This window comes from Schistocerca americana, chromosome 1, assembly GCF_021461395.2.
Source record: "Schistocerca americana isolate TAMUIC-IGC-003095 chromosome 1, iqSchAmer2.1, whole genome shotgun sequence".
In the NCBI taxonomy this organism is placed as follows: domain Eukaryota; kingdom Metazoa; phylum Arthropoda; class Insecta; order Orthoptera; family Acrididae; genus Schistocerca; species Schistocerca americana.
In genome coordinates this window covers 1008478833-1008499562 of record NC_060119.1, presented here as the reverse complement: position 1 = coordinate 1008499562, position 20730 = coordinate 1008478833, and the positions used below count along the sequence as shown (strand labels likewise).

At 40.0% G+C, this 20730-nt stretch overlaps 1 protein-coding gene across 1 annotated transcript in view; it reads left to right on the top strand.

Moving 5' to 3' along the window:
- The window catches only part of LOC124595957, a 123721-nt gene that overhangs the window by 36338 nt on the left and 66653 nt on the right, over positions 1–20730 (top strand). Inside the window, exons 2-5 of the mRNA XM_047134886.1 lie at positions 5317–5397; positions 7879–7994; positions 10619–10706; positions 16516–16694. Coding sequence (XP_046990842.1) covers positions 5317–5397; positions 7879–7994; positions 10619–10706; positions 16516–16694 — 464 coding nt within the window. The remainder of the gene's footprint in view (positions 1–5316; positions 5398–7878; positions 7995–10618; positions 10707–16515; positions 16695–20730) is intronic.

Sequence of the window (20730 nt, the reverse complement as noted above, 5' to 3'; positions counted from 1 at the left end):
ATACATTTACAATGTATCGATAGAACACTTTTATCTACTCACTTAAATGTTCATTCAGTAGTGTCCTGTCACTGGTAGCCAGTTGAAGTGCTAGTGACATGATTTAGTTCTTTTTTAATTAGTATAAATAATGGTGAGTCCCCGAAGTTATGTGGGGAGTATGGGAGATCAAATGGCTGCTGTTATTAGATTCAGCTGTAACACTACTAATTCTTGTTAATGTCTTGTAAATTAACGTCCACAGAAGTTATCACTTTACCTGGCCTCTTCTTAATAGTATCAGCTCAGGAATCTTCTTCTGTGGCCTTCCTCCTACTAGATAAATAAATATTTTCTGACACATGTAACATCGATAAGGAATCATCTTTGAGCTATAAAATTTTTGTAGTAGGAATCTTAATAGATAAATGATTTTCCTCCTACTAAATAAAACCCTACTCCAAACTTGTGATAAAGACAGTATTGAATACTTTTTGACAGAAGTTTATACTTTTTTTCAAAAAAGATGTAGCATATACATAAAACATCCTACCATGGAGGTGTCCAAAACAAGGGGAGTAAAAAGTTAACAAATGAACATTAAAAAATTGAAATTAGTGAGATAACACATTTATCTTCAAATAAATCATGCGGTAGAGGTAGGTAGGCAGACATATATATATATATGCAAGGTGTTACAAAAAGGTGCGGCAAAACTTTCAGGAAACATTCCTCACACACAAAGAAAGAAAATATGTTATGTGGACATGTGTCCGGAAACGCTTACTTTCCATGTTAGAGCTCATTTTATTACTTCTCTTCAAATCACATTAATCATGGAATAGAAACACACAGCAACAGAACGTACCAACATGACTTATAACACTTTGTTACAGGAAATGTTCAAAATGTCCTCCGTTAGCGAGGATACATGCATCCACCCTCCGTCGCATGGAATCCCTGATGCGCTGATGCAGCCCTGGAGAATGGCGTATTGTATCACAGCCATCCACAATACGAGCACAAAGAGTCTCTACATTTGGTACTGGGGTTGCATAGACAAGAGCTTTCAAATGCCCCCATAAATGAAAGTCAAGAGGGTTGAGGTCAGGAGAGCGTGGAGGCCATTGAATTGGTCCGCCTCTACCAATCCATCGGTCACCGAATCTGTTGTTGAAAAGCGTACGAACACTCTGACTGAAATGTGCAGGAGCTCCATCGTGCATGAACCACATGTTGTGTCGTACTTGTAAAGGCACATGTTCTAGCAGCACAGGTAGAGTATCCCGTATGAAATCATGATAACGTGCTCCATTGAGCGTAGAACATGGGGCCCAATCAAGACATCACCAACAATGCCTGCCCAAACGTTCACAGAAAATCTGTGTTGATGACGTGATTGCACAATTGCGTGCGGATTCTCGTCAGCCCACACATGTTGATTGTGAAAATTTACAATTTGATCACGTTGGAATGAAGCCTCATCCGTAAAGGGAACATTTGCACTGAAATGAGGATTGACACATTGTTGGATGAACCATTCGCAGAAGTGTACCCGTGGAGGCCAATCAGCTGCTGATAGTGCCTGCACACGCTGTACATGCTACGGAAACAACTGGTTCTCCCGCAGCACTCTCCATACAGTGATGTGGTCAACGTTACCTTGTACAGCAGCAACTTCTCTGACGCTGACATTAGGGTTATCGTCAACTGCACGAAGAATTGCCTCGTCCATTGCAGGTGTCCTCGTTGTTATAGGTCTTCCCCAGTCGCAGGTCATAGGCTGGGATGTTCCATGCTCCCTAAGACGCCGATCAATTGCTTCGAACGTCTTCCTGTCGGGACACTTTCATTCTGGAAATCTGTCTAGATACAAACGTACCGTGTGAGGAATGTTTCCTGAAAGTTTGGTCGTACCTTTTTGTAGCACCATATATATACAATAGAGGGAAACTTTCATGTGGGAAAAATATATCTAAAAACAAAGATGATGTAACTTACCAAACGAAAGTGTTGGCATGATGATAGACACACAAACACACACACAAAATTCAAGCTTTCGCAACCAACAGTTGCTTCATCAGGAAAGAGGGAAGGAGAGGGAAAGACGAAAGGATGTGGGTTTTAAGGGAGAGGGTAAGGAGTCATTCCAATTCTGGGAGCGGAAAGACTTACCTTAGGAGGAGAAAAGGACAGGTATACACTTGCACACACACACATATCCATCCGCACAGACACAAGCAGACATTTGTAAAGGCAAAGAGTTTGGGCAGAGATGTCAGTCGAGGCGGAAGTACAGAGGCAAAGATGTTGTTGAATGTCAGGTGAGGTATGAGTGGCGGCAACTTGAAATTAGTGGAGGTTGAGGTCTGGTGGGTAACGGGAAGAGAGGATATACTGAAGGGCAAGTTCCCATCTTCGGAGTTCTGACAGGTTGGTGTTAGTGGGAAGTATTCAGATAACCCGGACGGTGTAACACTGTGCCAAGATGTGCTGGCCATGCACCAAGGCATGTTTAGCCACAGGGTGATCCTCATTACCAACGAACACTGTCTGCCTGTGTCCGTTCATGCAAATGGACAGTTTGTTGCTGGTCATTCCCACATAGAAAGCTTCACAGTGTAGGCAGGTGAGTTGGTAAATCACGTGGGTGCTTTCACACGCGGCTCTGCCTTTGATCGTGTACACCTTCCGAGTTACAGGAGTGGAGTAGGTGGTGGTGGGAGGGTGCATGGGACAGGTTTTACACCGGTTACAAGGGTAGGAGCCAGAGGGTAGGGAAGGTGGTTTGGGGATTTCATGGGTTTGTGTGTCTGTCAACATGCCAACGCTTTTGTTTGGTAAGCTACATCATCTTTGTTTTTATATAGGGAAACATTCCACATGGGAAAAATATATCTAAAAACAAAGATGATGTGACTTACCAAACGAAAGCGCTGGCACGTCGATAGACACACAAACAAACACAAACATACACACAAAATTCGAGCTTTCGCAACAAACTGTTGCCTCATCAGGAAAGAGGGAAGGAGAGGGAAAGACGAAAGGAAGTGTGTGTGTGTGTGTGTGTGTGTGTGTGTGTGTGTGTGTGTGTGTGTCTATATATATATATATATATATATATATATATATATATATATATATATATATATATATATATATAAACATTCCACATGGGAAAAATATATTAAAAACAAAGATTCCATGACTTACCAAACGGGAAAGTGCTGGTAGATAGACCAATAAAAAAACACACAAACACACACACAAAATTTCAAGCTTTCGCAACCATCAGTTGCTTCGTCAGGAAAGAGGGAAGGAGAGGGAAAGACGAACGGATGTGGGTTTTAAGGGAGAGGGTAAGGAGTCATTCCAATCCCGGGAGCGGAAAGACTTACCTTAGGCTACCTGTCCTTTTTTCCCCCTAAGGAACTAGTTAGGAACTTGCTTTTGAATTTGTTGAATGCTTTCACATCATGGTTGAAACTATGTTCAGCTTTTGTTTTGTCACCATGGAGTCATCTTTATTTTGGTTGTTTCCCATCTCTGATTACAATCTACAGAACATATTTACAGAACACTCAGCCTACAGTAGCTCTGATTTTTTTCTATAGATCATCTTTACTCTCCTCAAATCTGAAAGTCTTCCAGTCCATTCTAACAAACTGCAGCTTTCATATTACAATACTATAGTTACGTATTTAGATGCATGTGATATTCTCTCATCTTTCTATAAAGCAACCCCCCTTTTAGATAAATGATTTGAGTTGCTGGAAAAAGCACCAGGCTAATAATTTTGGGCACATTTGATGTAAATTCATGCAGATTATCATGCCATCGACTCTCCTGTTTCTGTCATTTGATGTGTCTTAGTTTATTATGCCATCAAACACACCACTTCCCTTGGTGTCCAGCCAATCTTGCTGGTATGTACTGCATTTGAAATTTAATAATTTATTACTATTTATTTCTCATTTTCATAACATTCCTGTTCCAAATTCTATGTGCTCAGTACTATTGTTTATAAAAGGAGTAATTTGGGACCTTACTGTAATCATACCCACAGTGTAGTAAGTAGTAAGTGTATATTTTCTTTTCTCAAGCTGCAGAAAGACAACATCTCACTCAGGACCACCTTGTTCCAAACCATATGCTTGACACAGTCAGCCTTCTTAGAAACTATCCACAACAAATACTATCGACGCTGTAGCAGGTCTGTGCTTTATGCAGCCCATCATACCAACAGGGGTACTTTCTAACATAAAAAGTGCTCACAGGGTCTTATGCTTGAAGGCTTTTATGGGGCTCCAAACCAAAAGACCACAGTTATTTCCTGGGACAATGCTACAAAGCATGAGCTCTGCTCTCAGCATGGTAGTGAGGGTAGTCATCTTTACCACTTGGGCAAGCCACCAAAAGAGACAGAGGATTGCGTCAGAAGCCAGGTGTCTGATACTGACATGAACCGCAGTTTACAAATTGCTGCTCCCAGTACATTCAGTAAGTGCTAGCAAAGATACCTTCAAATCTTTGATACACCCCCACCCCCCTCTCCCACTCACAACAAAAACATGATCAGCTCCATATTTTGCAGAATTAGACAAAAACTCCTTTTCTTAATAGCTTAATTCTTACTGGGTCAAGCATATAGTTGGGAACAGAGCTGTCTTGAATAATAAATACCTTATGTGCTATTCTACCAACCTTATTACTTTACTCTAATGCAGGATTCATACCGTTAGTCCTATTTAGTCTTAACATTTTTGTGAAACATTTGTTTATTGTGACAGGTGTTATATGTTTTGCGTTATGAGATGTTGCTTGTAATGTTTTTATTTGTTATTAACGTATTTTGTAGTAATCATTTGTGCAATCCTTTCCATTGATATCCATTAGCATATGGATGGCTAGAGCTTGCAAATAATACAGCTCACTGAATCATCCTGTCATCATTATTTATGCAAAATTTACATCATATTATTGTCGTTTGTTTTCATACTGCTCAAATTCAAGATATTGTTGCCACACAATAACTGTCACTTTCAATTCAGGCAAAAGAATTGAATTGTAGAGACATTCCACCTTATGCAAGACACCATTTGTTTAGTTTTCATGTATCCTACATTTTTTGTGCTAACATGCAATAAAGAAAAACTAAACAAATGTTGTCTTGCACAAAGCAGAATATCCCTCCATTTTTTTTTCTCAGCAAGCATAAAAAGAAGAGAACCAACATCCAAACATGATTAAAACAATTGCACATAGTATTTTAATAGTTAGTATTTAGTATCAGATCCCTCACAAATGGAGAATAATAGAACTTTCTGTTTCTTATAGGTAGCTTTTATTGAAAACAGACAAGATATAGAAACTTATCTTAATGAAAAGGAACTGAAGAGAGTCGAATCACTTAGAAAGGTAGGTAAAGGTTTCACAGTACACTGTATTGACAAGGTTGTTATTACATTTACTTCATTTGTGTGATCTTGTACACCAGAATGGGACATATCATATTGTAGGATGGAAGACACTGACCCACCCCTGACCTCTCCACCCTCCCACTCCTTTCATGCTGATACTATAGAATAGGAAGTTAATTGAGGTTTTATTCTGGTAAAAATGTAGAAACATTTCACTCATTGTTATCTTTACAGAAAGTTAGTGATTACTTTTGTGGCAAAAATATATTAGGTATTCATCAAATTATGGAACTTAAACATGCTATCAGATATCTCTCTCTATCTCTCTCTTTCTCAATATTTACATTTTTTGCAGAATCCTGTATGTATTCAGTTAATGCATAAGAACACAGTGGCCATATAGGTAACTTACCAGTGCACACTTTGTAAGAAAGTACTCTTGATACATTCTACTTTGTCTGTTGATTTACAGATGCTGCTTTTAGCCTGTGGTCAGTAAATTAACATTCAAAGAACTGTATACAGATTTCCCAATGTGAACATGGGGCTCTAACTTTTAAAGAAATCTAGTTTCAAAAATTCCATACAATAATTGGTAAATCTGACTCAGTCCATGAAATCTATTGTTCATAGTGATTAAATGTTCAGTAATCAGTGCTGATAATACTGATATGTGAGTATGTACGTTCAGTTGGTGTAAAATGAACATTTATGTATGTCAGACATAATATGAATAAGAAAGAAAGTGAAGCAAACAGTGAATTCCAAATTGGCTATATCGTAGAATAGCTGGATGGCAGAGAAAAGTATTTATGCCTGAAATGAACACAAAAAATTTCACTAGGTTCATATACATTGATGGAAAAAAAATCACCAAGAAGGTGCTATGCTACATAAAAGTTGGTACGCATATTTCTGTATCTGAAAGATGATGTCTATTCAAATTTCACACCTGTCACATAAGAGTAGACCAGTAGCACCACTATGAGGATGCAAATCAGGCTTGCTTTAATATGTGCTGTAACAGTTGTAAGTGATAATTACTTTTGAGATTGGATGTGGTGAGTTGATATTAGTATAGAATGCCTTCAAGGTGACAAACGCATCATTATCAACACCTCACTGAGTTTGAACAAGGTCATATAAGCTGGATGTTCCTTCTGCAATATTGCAGAAAGACTGTACACGATTACAGGTGGTGGTGGTCATGAAAATATACGGTCACAAGAAGACTGAGCTCCACATGGCACTACAGAGAGGGAAGACCATTTGTTTGGTGTATGGCTCATAGCACATCATACTGTATCTGCAACAGCAATCTGAGCAGAACTTGGCATCACAGTGACACACTGAACTTTTACAAATCGGTTACTTCAAGAACAGCTTTGAACTGGACACCCTGTGGTGTGCATTCCACTAATCCCAAACCACAACCATTTGTGGCTTCAGTGATGTCAAGTGAGAGCTCATTGGAGGGCAGTGTGGAGGTATGAAAGCTGATTCTGCCTCAGTGCCAGTGATGGTCGTGTGTTGGTTTGAGGGAGGCCAGTTGAGGGCCTGCAATCAACCTATCTGCATTTTAGACACACTGGTCCTACACCTGGAATTATGGTCTGGGGTGTGATTTCATATGACTGCAGAACCACTCTTGTGGTTATCCCATGCACCCTGACTGCAAAACTGTACATTTGTCTAGTGATTTGACCTGTTGTGCTGCCATTCAGGGCGTGTTTCCCAACAGAATAAAGCTCATCCACATACTGCTGTGTACAGTGCTGCACAGAGTGTAGACATGTTGCCTTGGCCTGTTGGATCACCAGATGTGTCTCTAATTGAGCACACATGGGACATCATCGGACAACAACTTCAGCACCATCCACATACAGCATTAACCATCCCTGTATTGACTGACCAAGTGCAACAGATATGAAACTCACATCCCACAAACTGACATCCAGCACCTGTACAACACCATGCGTGTGCATTTGAATGCTTGCATTCAACATTCTGGCAGTTACACTGGTGATTAATGTACCAACATTTCACATTTGAAATGGCTTATTTCGCACTTATATTAACTAATGGTCTTGCAATGTTAATCACTTGAATATGTCACCAGACAAAAAGTATTCCTTAAATTTCATTACTCTGCATTATTTTTTGGTATTGTGATTTTTTCATCAGTGTATTATTCTTCTTGTGGCAAGACAAAATGTTATTGTTCTCTCTTGTATGCATACTACATCAATATCCTAATTCATATGGAGTGATCATGTAAGACATGTAACCATAGGCAAAGGTAGGAAACGAATTTAAAGAATGAGACAGAGTACAAATTTTAATAGAAGGGCTTGTAGCTTTGGAATTTGGTACTGCTTTTTGGAATAAACATTAGACTTCACAATCTTTAATTTAAGCTCTGTATTTGTTTGATTTAGATCTTAATAGCACGTTTTCATTGTTGTCTTGGCTTCCATAGGCTAAGGAAAATAATGAATTGCTGGAGTGTGGTTGTTGCTACGATAATGAAGTTTTAGCAGAGGACGTTGTCACCTGTGCTGAAGGTGATATATTCTGCAAAACCTGCTTACAGAAGTAAGTACTGACCGAACTGTGTTACAAAGTCTGTTATAAAATATGTATGCCTTTGTGTAACTCTCTCCGACTATCACTGCAGCTCCCTCCTTCCTCTTTTGCCTTATTTTTTTCCCATTACTCTATACCAACACTCCTTCCCTTTCTTTCTGCATCCCATCTTTTTTTCACCACAGCTTCTCACTGCTTACACCAATCGCTCTCCCCTCCACCTTCCTCTCTATGCCACATCGCTCTTCTCCCCATCTCTTGCTCTATGCTCTTTTCTCTCCCCCTCCACCTCACTCTCTACATCATTCCCTCTTCCCCTTTCTGTCTTCACCAATCACTTTTCTTCCATTTGTCACCATTTACTCCCTCCTTTAAGCACCTAAACTCACATCCTCTCAAAACATTTTTTTCTATCATTCCCCAGTTTCCTCTTACTCCCATAACATATCGCCCCTATAATTTCTCTTTGTTCACTATTGTATTTGTTTGTCTCTTCTTTTTCATCTCTTCCTTGTCAAATGATATCTCTTCTGGAAGTTGATCTTTATCTACTCCCTCCTTTTATTATCTATCTCTCCTATGACTGTTGTTCTCCCTCCAAAGCCCAGTGAGAGAGAAGGGTGAATCTGGTGCTCTATCTCAGGGCCTGTACTGCTGAAGGGAGTCCAGACATAGTGAAATGAGCTCATCTGACATATGTAAGTTTCAGTTTATGGTGAGAAGAATGCTGTCTTTCCTGTCAGAAAGTATTAAGGAAAGGTCACACCAGGCACTTTATTATGGAATGTGGATTTCCTTTGGTTGTCTCGTTCTCCCTTCCCTAGTATTGAGCTCCTATATAGATGAAGAAAAGCTATTCTTTTTGTGCTGTGCTGACTTCCTTTAACACTGTATCAGTAAGAGTCTTCTCAAGATGGCTTTGGGGCATGTTCTTCTCATTCAGGTAATCAGTATCTCATTCCTAATCTTCTTATGTGACCCACAATATTGGAACATGGAGCTTTTTGGAGCATTTTTGGTTTTACAGAATATCTTGTGTGGTACTGTGTGTACTGCCATATGCCTCAGTGATCGCTAGCGCAGTAGCTTTTTTTATTTATCTAATTAGAAGTGAATGTTTCTGCCTTGAGCAAATATTCAAATTTCAAATTAGGCTCACCCCACTGACCTCATTCTGTTAAATCTAGAACCAATGGTCACTCATATTTTTCAAGGCTGGCAGTGCCTGACTTGAGCTAGTGAGTATAGTGTTAAACAAAAAGGAATGTGTTACAACTCACATGAAAGCTTTGATTCATTACCAGTTTTAGTTTTTGTACAGAATGATCAGATCCCACTTCATTACATTTAATGATATGTCAAGAAGGATCAAGAGAAAACTGCTGCAGTCATGTGTGTACTCATCCATATTCATGACTGTGGGTTCAAGAATAAAAACTGGCAGTGAATTAATTCTTTCATGTAGTTAGTGATGGATTATGTACTATTTGATCATTCGTTTGTCAAATGATATCCTGGTACCCAAATGAACCAATACAAATGGGATTAGAAATATTTTGACTTTCAACTAAGCTGTCTGCAAAATGTTCAAATTTGTTTTCATTACTCCATGCTCACCTACATTATACTTAAGCTAGAAGAAAAGTGGTGTTATGAACACCACCATAACAAGAATTGCTATTAGTAGAAATATAAATATGAAATATGTTACTTTCAAGCTTATCAGAGCAACCTATGTTACAGAATCTTGGCAATAAAATAGCTGATGCAAAATCACCAGAGTATTTTCATCTACACTAGATAATTAAGGTTAAAATTTTTCAGCAGAAATTAATAATCTGATAATGTTAAAGTATGACACACTTCCAATTATCAGACCAAGGTTGACCGGAGATTCCAAATTACCAAAAAACGTGGATAATTCAAAGCACATGTATTTTTACTGGAAAATATTTACAAAAAATGCTACATGTCACATTTGAAAGCTCACTCCATCACTTGTTTTCAATTCACTTTTGGGAAGTAGTCATTCTTCTTTGTTATGATTATGATTCTTATTTTCCAGAGTGTCAAAACATCGATGTAATCAGAGTAATTTTGTCTGTCGTCTTAAATAATAGATCAACAAATTTCTGTGCCTCAGTGTGCATGATGATGGTTTCCTCGATTGCCTCATCGTCACTGTCTTCCTCTGTTGAGCATGTTTGGTTCTCTATATCTCTATCCTTCACTTCTCAAGTGATAGTTCATAGGCATAAAAGTTAAGAAAATGTGCAAGCTTTCAGAACCCAGTGATAGTTCACAGGCATAAAAGTTAAGAAAATGTGTAAGCTTTCAGAACCTATGGCTCCTTCTTCTGGCAGAAGAACTGAAGGAGAAGCAGGAGAGATGAAGGAAAAGGGCTGGTGAACTTTAGGAAAAATGGGTAGAGTTATGGAAAAATTCCATCTTTATTTCTTATTCTCTCTGGTAAGTCAACCCTGACCCAAGGTTCTGGTTGAATTTTCCATATCTCACCCATAACTAATAGCTATGTTACCGTGTTATGAAAACTGCAATACAATCATCAGTAAGCTAATAATACAACTAATAAATATTGTTGCGAAATTCTCATAGTTGAAGTTTGTTTACAGATATGCTGAAAACCAAATTGGAGATGGAAAAACTGTCTTCACATGTTTAAGTAATTGCACAGCAGAATTCAGTCTCAAGATGTTGCAGGTAATTAATTATAAATGCATCTTGAATAATATTACAGTGAGGTAATCCTATCCCTTATGTAAAAGTGTAATAATTTTCGTTATAATTAATGCGACACATTAATTTTTTTCCTTGAAATTCTTTGAGGTGGTGATGAGATTGTTTAGCATGTTTACAGTATGAGGATTCCTGCCTTCCATTAAGGGAAACAGCCGTCAATTTAGTTGATAATGGACTAGAGTTGCTTCCTTTTTTTCTTTTTCCATTTTCCTTTATTGATGTTTAGGTTGGATTTGTGTATTTCAGGATTTCTTCAGTATATAACAACAATTTTAATTACTGGATGGAATGCTATCTAAAATGAAGGAGAGGCAATCACACAACAGAAAATAATATTTACACTAGCTTTTGAGCTCTTTCTTTAGTTGAAATGCACATATTCAAATACACAACCATAGACCCAAATGTACACACCCTCAGTCAGGGTGAGACTGACAGCAGTTGCCAGGGCAGAAGGAGGTGGGAACGGTTTAGGAAAGGACACACAAGGTGAGGAGGGAATAGCAGGGTAGTGTGAGCCACACCTTTCAACAGATGACTCAGCAGCTGTACAACAAGACAAAAAGAATTTCAGAGGATAGAGCACATAAGAGAGATAGAGAATGGCCGGGGAGGGGGGGGGGAGGTGGAGATGAGGTGGGGGACATGGAGGGTAGAGAGAAAGGGAGAGGGGATGGTGAAGTTTGCAGTTTGCCATTCATGCAAACAGACAGTGGTTACTTGTCATGCCCACATAGAATGCTGCATAGAACTGAAGCATAGCTGATATATAACATGCCTGCTTTCATATGTGGCCCTAACTTCTATAGGGTAGGAAATGCCTGTGACTGGACTGTGGTGGGAATGGGTGGGTGTATGGGACAGGTCTTGCACCTGGTTTGACCACAAAGGAACGATGCGTGGGGTGCAGGATTGACAGCAGGCTTGGAATAAGGATGTCCTGTAGGTTGTGTGGGAAGCAAAACACAACTTTGAGTGATGTCACTAAGTTTTTGGATAGGGTACCCCTCATCTAAGGGTATGATAGAGGTAGTCAAAGCACTGGTGAAGGATGTTGTAGATCTTTTCAAGACCAGAGTGGTATTGGGTTATCAGAGGAGTGCTTTATTTGTGGCTGGTTAACAGGTTTACTAATGTCAGGAGGGGCAGATGACATGGGAGATCTGGTTATGGATGAGCTGGATAGAATACTGTCTATCATAATAGGCTCTGGTAAGGTTATTGGTAGATTTTGACAAATCTTGCTTACCACTGTGTTGGTGGTAATGCTGTAAGAAAAAGACTTTTTGACCTGGAACAATACGAAGGTGGCTCATGGAGTTGAGATCAGGTGAAGCGAGTTTGGAAGTAGGCATTGAGGTTATAGGGGAAAGAACAAAGGTTGCCCATGCTGTGAGACCTTACCATGAAAAAAGACATCAGTGAATCTGAACCAGACAATGGGTTCATGTGTTGACTGGCTAGGAAGGATTTAGCCAGATGGCTCATAAATCGGTTAGCACAGGATGGTGCCATGCGAGTACCCATTGCAGTACTACAGATTTGGTCTTGAAAATGAACAATTCTGGGTCAGGATGTGGTTGGCAAGGAGGTTAGGAAAAAGGTTATGGGTTAGGTATTAGGAAAAGTCATGGGCATGGGGGTTGTTGGTATATAAGGACATTACATCCACAGTGACCAACAAGGAGCCTGTTAGTAATGGTACAGGGCATGTGGAAAGGCAGAGAGTTTGCAACTCTGAAAGTGCTCAGCTCTAAAAGCGTGTAGAGATAAATGTTCCAAAAACTAATGGATGTAGTGATAATGAGTAGTAGCAATTCCTAACAAGTAACAGTGAAACAAATTCCAGGGGTTCGTGGAAAACTGTCAGTACCTTCTGTAATCTTCATGCAGCTGTGTAGCTCAGTGTTTTGCTGTCCCCTGAATGTATATACAAACCACACAACTGATGATAAATTATTTTTATTCTCTGATTTGGTTATTGCAATAACTGAGCTAAAGGGCAGTACAGTTTATAGGATATATTGCTTGATGAAATATTTCATCAAAATGTACACTAACGAGCCAAAGCATTATTACCACCACCCAACACGAGATTAAATGCCACCTGGTGGCATTGCCAGCGTGTGATGTTGGAAAGGAAGTAGACGAGTGGTAGAGATGAGTTAAAAAAGAACGATGATACAGGCTGCAAATGGCGAAATCCAATGGCATAAGCAATGTTGACAAACAACAGATAGGAATGAGCATCTCAGAAACAGCACAGCTGTTCACCTATTCATGTGCTACTGTCATGAGCATATGTGGAAAATGGTTATAGGACACTAAAACCATGAGTTATGGAACAAGGTGTGGAAGTCCATGTCTCATCACAGAAAGCATTGGTTGGAGGCTTGCCTGCTCTGTAAAGCAGGATAAACTGCAGGCTGTGGCAGTCCTAATGGCAGGGTACAATCCAGGTATAAGTGTTTCAGCACACATTGTTGAAGATGGGAGTTACAGCAACTGTCTGTTTTGCATTCCGATGTTGACCCATTGACATTATCATTCATGATTGCTGTGGACACAGGATCATAGAGAGTGTACCTGTGGATCACTGGAAATGTTGACTGGTCAGATGAATCACGCACCTTGTCACGCCAGGATGATAGCAATGTCCATATATGCTGTCATTCAGGTGTATGGCAATCAAAATATGCACCTCACCATGAATGCAGGCCAGTAGTGAGCAAGTATTATACTGTTGACCATCTACGTCCATTTACCCTTGATGTCTTCTCCAACAGTGATGATATCTTCCAGCTGGATAACTGTCCTTGTCACACACCAGAATCATGCTACAGTAATCTGAGAAGCCTATATTGAGCTTACGGTAATGTCTGTGTCATCAAATTTGCCTGATCTGAACCCAATGTAAAACATCTGAGACGCTACCGGGCACTAGCTCCATGTTCTCAAACTAAGTGACCTGTAATTTACAGGAACTGCATGACCTGTGTGTAGACATCTTATTGCCAAACACCTGCGGAAACGTATGAAGGACTTCTTGAATCCATGCCATGCAGAATTGCTGCAGTATTGTGTTCTAGAGATAAACCAACAAGTTATTAAGCAGCTGGTCACAATGTTCTGGTTCATCTGTGTTTGGCTTTACTACTCCGGTAATAGTATGTGTCAAATACAACCATTATATATATGTAAGGTATACATATTCAAGTACAGAGATATGTAAACAGGCAGGATATGGTGCTGCGGTCGGCAACACCTATATAAGACAACAATGGTCTGGCCCAGTTGTTAGATTGCTTACTGCTGCTACAACAGCAGGTTATCAAGATTTAAGCATGATCGATGGGACACAGCATCTCCAATGTAGTGATGAAGTGGGGATTTTTCCCACATGACAATTTCATGAGTGTACTGCGAACATCAGGAATCTTGGTAAAACATCAAATGCCCAGCAATGCTGCAGCCGGAAAAAGTTCCTCCAAGAATGGGACCAACAATGACCGAAGAGAACCATTCAATGCGGCAGAAGTGCAACCCTTTCACAAATTGCTGCAGATTTCAATGCTGGGCCATCAACGAGTGTCAGCGTACGAACCATTCAACAGAACATCATCAATATGGGCTTTCGGAGCCAAAGGCCCACTCATGATTCTTAATGACTGCACAACACAAAGCTTTACGCCTCACCAGGGTCCATTAACACCAACATTGGACTGTTGATGAATGGAAACATGTTGCCTGGTCAGATGAGTCTCATTACAAATTGTATTGAGCAGATGAATGTGAAGGGATGTGGACAAAACCTCATGAATCCATGGACCTTGCGTGTCAGCAAGGGACTGTTCAAGCTGTTAGAGGCCCTGTAATAATGTGGGACGTGTGCAATTGAGCTGATATGGGACCCCTGATATGTCTAGATATGACTCTGACCGGTGTCACATATGTAATATCCTGTCTAATCACCTGCATCCATTCATGTCCATTGTGCATTCTGACGGACTTGGGCAATTCCAGCAGGACAATGCGATATCCTACATGTCCAAAATTGCTACAGAGTGGCTCCAGGAACCCTCTTCTGAGTTTAAACACATCCGCTGGCCACCAGACTCTCCAGACTTAAACATTATTGAGGATATCTGGGATGCCTTGTAATGTGCTGTTCAGAAGAAAAGATTTCCGCCTCCTCGTAGTCTTACGGATTTATGGACTGCCCTGCAGGATTTATGGTGTCAATACCCTACAGCACAACTTTAGACATTAGTCAAGTCCATGCCTTGTCATGTTGTGGCACTTCTGCGTGTTCACCGGGGTCCTACATGATATTAGGCAGGTGTACCAGTTTGTTTGGCTCTTCCGCGCGTGCGTGTGTGTGAGTATGTGTGGGTGTGTGTGTGTGTGTGTGTGTGTGTGTGTGTGTGTGTGTGTGTGTGGGCGAGCATGCACACATGCTCGTGTTTGTGTCCAGACCAAGCAGCCAATTTATTAAAAAGAAATAGGCCGCTTATGCTGGGCATCTTTGGTGTAATTTGTTGAACGACAAAGACAAAGAAGAAGCTTTTAAAAGACATTACATTTGTTGTTGACTGTAGAGAGTCTTTATTTTCACAACAACATTTTTTGCTGTAAAGCAATTATCAAATGGTGTACTGCAGACACTAAAGAGCAGAGAACTGTGTGTATGTTTAGAATGGCATCAACATCACATGTATATTATAGTACAATGGTTCTCAAACGTTTTTGGTGACCAAGGCCTTTTGAAATAGTAAATATTTTATGGAGCCATAAACTCTTGCTCTTGAAACTCTTGCCATCCAGGAACTAAAGCAGTATGCACAATGCCACCACAAAAAACTCTCATACCTGTTCGCCTCCTACTCCCACCTAGGACTAGCACAAAACTCATGCCCTCCAGAAACCAAAGCAACATGCCCAGTGCCACTACAAAAAAACTCTCCAACCTGTTCACCTCCTACTCCCACCTAGGACTATCACTATCCACAACCTTTACAAGAGCCTCCAGAGCTCCCCCACAACCCCTCATAGCCAACAAACAATGCCTTGCAGATCTACTACCATACAGAATCCAGACTCTAAACTAACCTGAAACACTAATGAAGCTTTCCTCAAAAACCCTTAGTCCCACAGAAATGTTCCTTTACAACTCTTGCTCCCAACCTCTTGCCTCATGGCTCATATCCCTGCAGCTTCTTAACTCCATCACCCCTGCCAGAGTGTTTCTTCCATGAGGTACTGCTGCAGTCCACAGTCTGGCCCCAGCAGCTGGAGACAGTAGTCATGTTTGTATGAGTTGTGTTTGGGCAAATGTGTGTATGATTTCTAATTCAGAAAAAATACCTTTTGGCTGGAAGGTTAAATGTATAGCAGCCTTTTTGTTGTGCCTGTTTGTGAACTCAGCATCTCCTCTGTTTGGTGAATGATACTTCATCCTTTTCATAATACTGAAGTTATGTAATAATTTTTTTGTTTGTATGCAGAATACACATCTGCTGCCCTAGCACACATTAGAATCCTTGTGACACAGTACCGTAGCACACTGTTACGAGGAGCCAAAAGAAAATGGCACAGCTCATTGATAAAGTGGGGATACAGTTCACCATTTTGTTTTGGCTAATACAACAGATGAAAATGTGTACAGTGTTAACTGCATCATTCAGTGAGTACAGTGGTAATTCTATATCTAAAAGAAGGGTGCACTTCATTCACCTAAGACACACACAAATTTATTAATTTTTTTTTTCAGCGTGTTCTCAAACCTTCAGTTTTTTCAAAAATGTTACAAAGGAAGCAAATGGAAGAGATTAAATCAGCAGCCATTTGTGGCTTAGAAGTATGCCCATTCTGTGATTTTGCTTCCATTCCTCCAGAAGAAGATAAAGTATTTTGCTGTCTCAATCCAGAATGCATGAAGGAATCTTGCAGGTGAGTGATACTTCACCAGCAGAACTCTGCTACATTATGAAGTCAAAGTTAGCACTTCATTTATATATAATTTGTCATGCACAAACATGTAGAGAATGTGATACAGTTTGCTCCAAATGTTTTGAGAATAAAATTCTACAGCAAGGCAAAAGGGCCTAGAGTGATGTGGTTTTCAGTGGGACTTTTGGTGAGGGGTCATGGCTAAAGAATGTGACTTGGCTTAATTATTTATGGGCAGTGGAAAGTGAGGATTCCATTCACTCATAGTGTGATTTGGTGATGTGTCAAGATTTGAGATGCAGCTATACACAATCAAATTCTGAGTTCAGCTAAAAGAATGAGGCTCTTAAGACGACAGGTCTGGCTCAGGAAGATTTCATAGGGGAAGCCATGTCCCAGCTAAGAATTTACAAGTGGCTCAGGATGTTCCAAGAAGGTCAAGAAAACGACAGTGAGTGCTTGGGGCATCTGTCAACATCCCAAATAAATGAAGATATGTAGCTAGTGCAAATATATTTGAATGAGAATCATCACTTGAGTATAAGAATGATAGCAGATGACCACAGTATGCCAAAATCAAATGCTTATAACAGTTTGAGGGATGAGTTATGGACCAGAATGGTAAGTACAAAGATTGTCCCAAAGTTGTGATTAATGAGCAGAAGGAAATTAGTGTGCTGTGAATCAGTGTGCTGTGAACTGTAAGAATGCCATGAAAGTGACCATAATTGTTTTGACAGAATAGTGACAGACGATGAAAGATGGATTTTCAAGTACGATCCTGAATCAAGGATCATTGGAGGTTTTGATGTGCTGTAAGGAGTTCCCCAGTGATACTTTCCAGGATGCCTATGTGGGCTTTGCATAGCAGAAGCAGTGATGCATAGATATGAAGGAATGTACATTGAAGACATGAATAATTTTGTATACTAAAAAGCAATAAATATCTGTAAAAAATGTTCTTGGACCTTTTGATACAGCCCCTGTGTGTTCCAAAAAGACACAAAACGTCATTGTTAATGAAAAAAACTGGACATCAGCTGGTCATACAGTGCATAGTAACTAATAAGTATAAACTGGGGAAGGACACTACTAGCTAGTAGTGATTCTCCAGCAGCAAGAAGTTCCTACTCAGTGGTCTGAAGGTGACCACAGTAGTGGTCGAAACCGGTCACCTTGATAAATAAATCGTGATCAAGACTGTTTTTAATAGTAAAAATTTGCTATTATTATTTAACAAAGTATGGAGTAGTATATGTTGCTGCAATCCTGGATACATGTACTGTACAACCTGAAACACAACCTTGAATTATGACATTGTACAGTTAATTTCACATAACCTTTCAGCTGTGTTTTTGTTAGAAATCAAAGGCAATTAGTTCCAGTGAATGGTTTTATAAATATGAGGGCAACCTAAAAACTCAGTCACAGCAACTTCTGCTTTTAGTCCATTCATTTCTCATCACACAGGCAATTCTTCTCCTGTTCACCAACCTTATAAGCAAAAAAAGCTCACAGCATTTCTTCACAAGAGAATTCAATTTCTGTTTTTGCGTTTTTGAGTTAAGTATTCGCAGTTATAACAAAACGTATTTGTGCTGTTTACATAGGTATGGAGTATTTCTTCTTGTGTGTTAACACAAAATGTAAACCTGACTACTGATGGCAGGAGTGGTTGCTTGAGAATGGAACTTTGATCCCAAAACTAGTCACAAAGAACAAAATATAAACAAACATAAAAACAGTATGTAGCTGTGGAATGTCTGTTTCCAAAGCACAGCAGAATTATAATATACCATTATTAGTTACACAGAAATGATATAATGACACTGAATAATGTTGGTAGCTCTCTGTGACTTCTTGTATGGTAATTTATGCAGTGAAGTTGTAATTCCATAAAATTGTGGCAATGTGTGAACATCTACAGAGAATCTGTGCTTCATGCAGGGCCGGCAGTTAAGACTCAACATAAACAAAGATACCTTACTGCACATAACTATGCAGAAATAGCCATTACTGAATAAAAAGTTCACGCCCCTTATATACACTAGCTGCTGTGTGCGACATCACTGGTGCCTGCACCATTGCCAAACACTGGCATATGTTGACTTGACATTCGATGTGCCTGCTTTAACTGCATGATTGTTGGATCCCATGCCGTGTTCAGCTGTAGGCCACCGTCTCTATTTAGGGTGTTATTGGTGATTTTTATTTCTATCATTTCTTTAATGACACAGTCCCAGAAGCTGCTTGTGCAAGCTATGACAGATGTTTCGTCAGGTTTTATCTGGTGTCCGTTTTCTAAAGCATGCTCAGCTAAAGCAGATTTCTTGGGGTAGTGTAGGCAATAAAATCCCTCAAGTTCCTTACAGCAGTGTTCCACAGCTCGTACTGTTATCCAACATAAGCTCACAAGGTATCTTGTGGACCCCAGGTGTTCTGAGACCTGCTACATCTTCAACTGGTCTCAGTAATTGACAGATTTTCATTGAAGGCCTAAAGATCAATTTGATCTTTTGTCGTTTCAGAAGGCAACTTATCTTGCCAGGCACAGAGCCACAAAATAGCAAGAAAGCAAGTTTCTTTTCCTGCTCCTTGTTGGTTGTTTTGTTGTGAATCTTGAGTGAATTAACTTCATTTATTGGGTAGAAGTTACAGTTATAAGCACCTGATATCATTCTTACATGATGCATCAATGTTTTTAAAACAGTGCACTTCTGTGCCGGGTGATGATGGCTGAGGGCTTGCAAGTACAGATCGGTGTGGGTGGGTTTTCTAAAGATACTGTGGCCCAGGCATCCATTTTGTTTGCAGCAGATGAGAACATCGAGGATGGCAATGCGTCATCTTTTTCTACCTTCACGGTAAACTGGATGTTATTGTTAATACCATTTTTGAGGTGTTCCAAGAACTCATCAAGTTTCTCACGCATGTGGGGCCAAATGACAAACGTGTCATCAATGTACTGAAAGAAACAACTCGTCTTGGATGACACTGTACCTATAAGGCAATACCCTCAAAATTCTCCATGAAGAGGTTTGCAACAGCTGGTGCCAACAGGCTATCCATTGCAACACCAGCCATCTGATCATAATACTGGCCATTGTACAGAAACTATGAAGACATCAGTGTGTGCCTAAATAGCTAAACCACTTCACTTACAAAGAACTGGGGTACTAGGTCCAAACAGTCTTCGACAGACACGTTCTTAAACATTGCCACCACATCAAAACTGACCATAATGTCACCCTCACTAAGTCAAAGATTATTAATTCAGTTGATAAAATCTGCTGAATTTTTAATATGATACTCACAGAGTTCCACATGTGGAGTGATGTGATCAACCAAGTTTTTCATCAGCTTTTAGTTGGTGAACCAATGGTTATTACAACGAGGCAGAATGGCATCCCGTCCTTGTGGATCTTCAGCAGAGCAAAAGCAGTAGGTGGTTTAGGTGCCTGTGGGAGAAGATGGTTGGCCACAATGTTTCCATCCAAGAGTGCTTGAGAAGTTCAGATGTCTTGCATATTATTCTCAATGTTGGGTTGTGTGGGAGTTTAGTGTGCAGATCTTCATATCACAGTCTGCATATTCCATAATTATAGCTGCATTCCTCTTGTCAGGAGGAGGGACCACAATGCTTTCATCATTGCTTAGTGCTTGCAGGCCATTGCGCATAGCTCTGGTCATGTTGGGTGCTAGTAACTTTTCTTTCATATGAATATGACTTGTTCCATTCCATATTTCATCCGCTGTTTCATTTGGGAGGTTGTGGACTGCCTGTTAGGCACCACTCATTAAATCACAGATAGGAATGTCCAGCGGTGAAGGGGCAAAATTAAGTAATTTCTGAAGTGCTGACATTGTACCTGTGTCTACCTCCCTCACCGTGAAGTTGATGACAGTCTACCTCCCTCACCACCAAGCTGATTAAAGTGCATTCTGAGGATCTGTGGTCTGCCCTATGTTGTTTCTGCCTCTCTGTAGTTCATTTCTGTAAAGACATTTGTTGGGAAACAGCTGCATCAGCCCATTC